This window comes from Buceros rhinoceros, unplaced genomic scaffold (genome assembly GCF_000710305.1).
Source record: "Buceros rhinoceros silvestris isolate BGI_N320 unplaced genomic scaffold, ASM71030v1 scaffold8533, whole genome shotgun sequence".
NCBI classification, from domain to species: domain Eukaryota; kingdom Metazoa; phylum Chordata; class Aves; order Bucerotiformes; family Bucerotidae; genus Buceros; species Buceros rhinoceros.
In genome coordinates, this window is record NW_010403011.1 from 11,841 (window position 1) to 19,391 (window position 7,551).

Genomic DNA, 7,551 nt, shown 5'->3' on the forward strand with positions numbered 1-7,551 from the left:
TGTGCAATACAATGATAAAAGTAGCAGAAATGTCTGTGCCAGGAAAGCTGATCAAGCATTATCAGCAGTTGGAAATTTTTAGAGAAGTAAAAACTTGTGTTGAGAACATTTATATTAATCATTATAGTTGGAGGTCACTGGAAATAAAAAGGATTACACTCAGACCTTTCTCCTCACAAAAATCCCTGGAAATTCCTTTATTCATACAAGAAAATGACAGGTCTTAGAGCACACACTGTTCTTTCATTTCTCTTCCTAATTCACTGAAAGAGCAGCAAGTTGCTCTCACCTAATGGAAGAAGCAAGCAAGGTTTGTTTTTGCTTTCCAGTTCTGGATATGTGCAAGTATGGTGGCCATATATATTATGCAAGGGATTCTTAATAAAGAATGTTTTTACACCTGCACCAAGGAATAAAGCAGAAAACGGTTGCAAAAGGCAACCTTAAGAGAGTGTTAGTTTTGTGATGGGTGTATGTGAAACCATTCTGCATGTCTGTATTATCAGTATCGAGCAAATTACTAATCTTCCCAAAGCAATCTCAAAAGATCTTTCCCATGCACACTGCATACTACCAAGTCACATGAAATATTTTTGCTGTTAATATCTGCTTAGTAAAATGTAGCCCGTTTTTAACGAAGTCACTCCATTAACATGACTACTTCGAGCAGTATGATGAACAACAACGAACAGAATAGACAAAACCCCCTTTAATTTCATCTGCATAGCTGGTTAGTAACTTCTTGCTTACAACCACTTATTTGCAAATAATATGTGTTGTTATAAAACAATAAGAATGCAAATGGCTTGTTTTCTAGTATATGTGAGTAACAGAACTGTATAGACTCATCAAATCTCTAAAAACAACTTCTAAAAATATCTTTGGGATTATATAAACAGGGAAAGAATCCCACTTAAGAAGTACACAAATTGCCCAGCAGACTATAATGGGTTACATTTCACTCTAGCCAGAGGCTTTGTTTCCCATTATTTAAGATAATTCCTGAAATATAATAAATAAAGAATATCTAATCTCAAAATATACATCAACGGATTTAAACACTATTCTCATTAACCTCTCTGGAGCCTATAAAATAGGGTCAGCTGAAAGGGCTTTCAAATGGTCCTCGGCAGACACTACATCATGTTCTAGTGATCCATTGCTTGAAAAGGGGAAAGTCTTTTATAGCCTAGCCCCTAAGGGTTTTAAGATCATAACACTTAAAAACTGTAAGTACAAGGTTTCTTTGATATCTCGTACAATACTTAAAATATGAATTAACAAGGATATTAATCATTTTACACTATCATTATTAACTGTGATATAATCCAGAAAAAGGAACTCAAATAGTTTCATATGTATAACTTGTTTTAAAGTTTGTAAAGATATTTCAGCTTAATTAATGGAAACCACCTGTCTAAACACCATTAGCTCATCTACTTTTTTCAGGACTGGCTTGAAACAGAAATGTAATGTTTAACCAAGTCACAAAAACATTCGCTTGCAGTGAAAGGAGGTTGCTACAAAACCCGAAGCACATTGTTTTTCTGTTATTGGGTTACAGTAGCTCAAGTTGTAAGCACTAGAATCCCCCATCCAGCTGATCAGTTACAGCTGTTAATTGTGGAGAGAGAGAGAGACTGGCTGACATCTGCCTCTTGCATAGTTAGTTAATGGTTCACTTCCAGGTCCTAAAAGGATTGTAGCCTCTCTCAAAAGACAATGTCGGTCCCCATATACGTCTGCCTTCTACACTCGCTGTCTTGTTCTGGTTTGTCACTCCCTATACAATGCAAAACTGAGTGAACTCACATCTGCCACTGATCGACCCAATTCGTGAGCAATCTTTTCCCATCGACCTGGGGTCCCCCCTGGGAACTTAACCATACTTCTTGTCAGCTGGCTGAGGTCCTCCTCTGTCCATTCAGGTGCCTGTAAAACATTTGTAAGACATTTGTTACACTGGGATATTGGACATATTTTTGTGAGGTCATACACTGTGAAAACCTTCAAGCAAATTAATCAAATAAAATATTATAAAATTAATAGTTTCAAGTATCTGGGTACCATCTCCCTCTGCTGTTGCTAAAATCACATTAAAAAAACAGACCAGCATCAAGATATTAAAAATTCTTAACACTCAAAAAATGCATTTTGTATGTTGTAAACACTAACACATTTCATTCCTATCAACATTTACACAGTGTACACGACACTATAAAATGCAGTAAAGGTAAAAAGCAACAATATGTTTATTAAAGATTAAAGCACAGTTTAAGATGCAGAATTTTAGACATTTAATTGCACATGTAGGACTTCTCAAAGACAAAGAAAATATGCTCACTGTTACATTTTTTAAAAAGCCTCTAAATAAATCAGAACAGTCGTTTTAGCTTTTTGTCACCATAATCATCCGATGTTTTAGCATTCTGGAATGATTCAGAAATGAAATCTGTTGATACTAATATTCCATTAAGACTATTAAACACCCCCACCCTCACCTCTCCAACCCCCTCCCAAACAGAGTCATGCCACAAAACCAAACCGGATGCTTCTACCACCCAGTAACCAAAAGATATACAAATGTTTTGCTCTAATTGTGTAAGACAATCTGTTAAAAATCACCGTCTTCATAACTTCATAAATGGAAGTGAACAAAATGAGGAACACACAGTTATAGCAGTTTAAGGCATGAAATTGTCCTTGCCTCAGAAGATGCCGTAACCATCTTTGACATTTGCAGCATCTCTGCAACGACCGCAGAGCAGAAGCTTTGTTACCAACGGTAGTTTGCCATTTTATTTACTTTTAAGGAATTCTTTATGACATACCTCTTCTAATCACCATTTCTGATAATGAACAGGCACCTATCAGGCGGTTTGCATTACAGAGCCATCAGCACAGAACAACAGTCAGAGGTGAGTGACCCCAGGGACCATCTCCACAACTACAGCAAAGCTTCTCCCTGACACTAATCCTGCCTGTCATTCTCCCACTGTGCTCTAACCACACTGACATCCGCCTGCCGCACTGCAAGCTTACGGGGCCCTTCCTGACTTTTTACTGTCTCCCCCAATCAATGGTTCAAGCGTGCTCTTTTCACCATGTCCAAATGGCAGCTTCACTCATAATCAAAGTGCATTGCTCCCGTTAAAGGGCTTCCCGAAAGGCTCCACCATTTGCATTCATTTGCAAAGCAAACTACTTTTATTCACTTTGTTCTGCTATCAAGAGTGTTCCCTGAAGCAGATAAATTGGCATAAATACAACCTGCCACTTAAAAGACAGTAAATAATAGCCAATAGCAGCAAGGATTTCATCAATCGTCCTCGTTTGGATCCATGTAGTCCTTTATTCAATGCTGAAAGCCACAGACATTCATATCGGGATAGTTTTTAACACAAGTATAAAATGAATTATCTACAATGATTCAATGCAAGATGTTTAAATAATGTGTGTGTGAGAGACCTTGCACAAGAATTATCATACAATTACACTCTGGCCTGCAGAGAAAATAATAAATACATGGGAAAATCTCCACATTGGACAATAACCGTATTACATTTACTGTACTAAACAAGTTAAAATACTCATTATAAATATTCACTATATTATACCCCATATGTCTTTTACACTAAAATATTTCTCAGATTTTCAGAAGGGAAGATCTGGGGTACTTGATGTTTTACAAAAGAATTTCATCAATAATTTAAATAATGAATTCTTCTAAGATTTATTAAAAGGCTTTTGTTCAATAATTAGTTAAATTTCATACCTCAAAACTAGCCTTAATATGCACTTTACTGCAATTTTCTATTTAATTTGTATTAAAACTTTGTGGGGTGTTTAAATTGTTTTGGGTCTTTTTGTTATTGTTGTTTTGGGTTTGTTTGGGGTTTATATTTAAAGTAAATTCACAGCTATTTTCTCTTACTATATCCAAAGCATATCTAAGCAATTACACACAGAAATAAAGATGATCTTTTTAGTCATGTATGCATGTTGGAAGCTTTATGCTAAGTTTTATTTTCCAGTAAGACTTTTCCAGTAAGCTTCGATTTTCCTAGGTGCTCACATCTTTACTTAGCATTTGTAAATATTACAGAACTCATAAATTATCTTCCTAAATAACAGACAAAACTACAATCATTCTGTAGATATGTAGCTAATTACACAGCTAATTCACAGCACAAGAATTCATTAGCTAAAATAAACTTGTTAATCTTATTTCAAGCTGACAATAATTTTAGAATATGAAGATCTAAAACATTTATAAATTTCGGAAATCTTTGAAAAAGCTCTTAGAAAATCCACTCTCAATTGCTAAATTTGTGAAAGAGCTTTTGCGAATTTGCAATTCTTCAGCAACAGTTAATTGTGTCTTTAGATGCAACAGCACCTACTGTGATCCAACTACTACAAGCAGCTATGAGGGTGGTCGTGGTGTGAATGTATTCTCCCTGTTCTAATCTGTGGCCAACTGTAACTGCGAGAGTCAAATGAATGCATAAACATACTGCTTTGTCACCTAAAACCATGTGTGTCCAATATTACTGAAACACTGGGCCAAAATTCATCTCTACAGTAAAGCAATGGAAGACACCACATGGTGAGGGGACAGCTGTTGTTACTACACAAGCATTGAGATTTTGCATCAAAAAAGCCCCATTCTAGGATTGACTCCCCATACTGAATACAAAATTAAAAGTACAGAGTTATGGTCTATAGTCTTTAAAATGAAAATAAGCTACAAGTGCAGTTATAAAAATTCATAGCATTCCCATAAATAATAATCCTTTAACACGGTTTATCATACATAGCAGGCAACATTGAAGGATTAGTTCGCCCAAACCACTGTGCATCTTCTATAGAGAAGAAATATGAATGTGGTTCATTGTTTAGCATCCCTCTTACATTTGCATCTGCACGCTTTCAACATGACAAAGTTTTACACTATTAGGATTTTTATTTAAAAAACACGAGCAACTCCATTTTCAATTACATTAAAAGCAAATTTTTAGACAACAAAGCTTTTCTTTTCAAGAAAACTGTTTGACTTGTTTAGTCCTGTTAACATTAGTAAGTATAAAACCATATACCCTTATTGATAAAATTGTAAGTAGCTAGTATTTGAGAGTTTATAAAGAAACTTTTAAATTTATTTATATTGACTTGACAATGAGATAAGTGGATTTTTTTATATTAAATTTTAGCTTTAGACCATTTCTTCTTGTAGATTCAATTAAAATCATCGTTGTATGGAAGTTTGGCTAATGTTTTCAATCTGCCTAGGACTTTGTGCTATTGATTCACTGATCTGAACATGTCTAGTCCATGGTCTTGTAAAGAAACCATTAAGCAGCATCTGTTTAAAAATACCCATCCAGTTATTTGTGGACCAAGGGTCCTAGTAAAATACCAGACAGCTTTGCAAATCAAGAAACATTTAACCTACAAGAAGGTGGAGTTTCTATCCTGTAAGAACAGAACTGTTAGAAACAGAATGTAGAAGTTTTCCTGATTTAATTTCTTGCCCATAATGTCTTACAATACGTTCTTACTGACGTTCTTACAATATTCTTCTATATTCTTAGAATTTCTTGCTTTACCTGTAAGAAGTCTGAAGTCAGTCTTGTTTTATCAAGCCTAATACACATCTGGCATTGTGATTCAGCTGTTGCTGCCCACTAAGGATCTGCTACAGTTCCAAAGATCTATTCTGAACCTCTAAAGATCTGCTAAAGTGTACTAATGATGTGAACTCATATTCAAAGCCACAAGTTCATATAACCCTTTGGTCCTTCAAAGCCCTTAAAAATCTAGTTTCCACTAGTACCCTTTCTGTTAAGTGAGCCAAGAAAAACAAAGACAGCTACACTGTTTCACAGCAAGGGTCAAGGTAGGCTCATCACCTGTGCTCAGGGAGTGGAGCTGCAGAAAACTTTACTACATATTTAGCAATAACAAGAATTATTATGTTTATCGTTCATCCTTTCCAGTCCCACTCTGCTCTGAAAAAACAGGGATCATATGCAGATACCAAGAGGAAGGCAGGTGTATAGGTTACCTATACTTCCCCATATATTTCTCAGACTCCAATTATTTTCAGCTCAAGGAATTTCTCTAGGCTGATATATTTTCCCCAGCTTAGTAACTCACAATGAATCTGCGTTCCGATGTTTTTTGCAGTCTGCCCTGAAACTGTGTAAACTTCCTGGATTTGCAACATCATCTTCATGAGGAGCCGCACCCATTAATCAAGGAAACACCTTGGCTATTTTAAATCTGGGTCCTGCTAGCTTTGATGACACCAAGCTCTTGGCTTGGAGTGAAAAAACAGCAAATAGTCTACATCTGACTTCTATGTCACTTACAAGTTTATTCAACACATCCCCTCAGCATTCCCCTGTAAACTGTCTCTTCCTGGCTAAACAGTCCTAATCTATTCAGCTGGTTTCTCTTGTAAAAGCCGTTTTATGCATAATACTGCCTATAATGCCTTTTTCTGAACCACCTGCAACTCCATTATAACTAACTGCTTTGAAATGGGGTACCAAACTGCACGCAGCAGGATTAATCATAAGTTTATACAGTGGACAAAGGAGTCTTCTGGTTTGCTGTCTATTCCTTTCTTAACAGTTTCTGAAATTTGCATTGGTTTTGGAATGATCCTGAGCTGATGTTTTCAATGAAGCCAGCACTGATAACCCCTGAGATCTCACTTGTCAAGGATGACGTCCTTGATGATCAGCTCAGAGCTCATCATCCTGTGCATGACGTTCACTATACTATACGAATGTACTGAGCAGCACAATTCCTACCAGAAACTCAGCCGAACCCCACTGCTAACCTTGCTCTATTTGGAATTAGCTATTTATTTCTAACCTCCATTTCCCATCTTTTAACTGATTTTTATCTAGGAAAATATCCTTCCTCCTATCCCAGGACTGCTTTCTTTCCTTAAAGGCCTACAAGCCTTGTTAAACCTTCCTGGAAAACCAAGTAGACTATCAATCAGATCACCTTCTGCCTGCATATTTGTTAATCCTTCTATGAAGCCCAGAGGGTTTAAAGCAGGACTTTCCTTTATAGAAGAAACATTCAGGACTCCATGTAGGTCATATTCACCTGGTGCTCACTAATTTTATTCACTAAATTTTATTTTTTATAGTTTTCCCTAAAGAGATGTCAGATGTACAGGCCTGTAAAAGTCCCTGAATTCCACTGACAACTTAATAAATAAATAGGAAGACATTTGTCATTTCAGTCCTCAGGCACCCAAGAAAATAAACAGTTAACTGAATTATTTAACACTTAAATTTTCTTTGAACTCTTGGTTGCATATCCTCTGGGCTCACTAACTTGAATAATTTAATCTTAAACAATATATTAAATAGGTCTAAAAGACCATTAGAAATTAATTTTACAATTTTTCAAAGAAATTACATGTAAATATGAAGATACAACTAATTATCTTCACTTATATCATAAGCTCGTCAAGATAATAACCTAACCATAATCTTTTTTGTTCATACTATTCCTCACACAGGA

General features: G+C 35.8%; 1 protein-coding gene across 1 annotated transcript in view; it reads right to left on the bottom strand.

Moving 5' to 3' along the window:
* Nucleotides 1–1,776: 1,776 nt before the first annotated feature.
* The window catches only part of LOC104490538 (dnaJ homolog subfamily C member 1-like), a gene marked incomplete at its 5' end in the record, with an annotated part of 54,200 nt that continues 48,425 nt past the window's right edge, over nucleotides 1,777–7,551 (bottom strand). Inside the window, 1 exon segment of the mRNA XM_010132836.1 lies at nucleotides 1,777–1,932. Within this exon segment, the coding sequence (XP_010131138.1) occupies nucleotides 1,777–1,932 (156 nt within the window).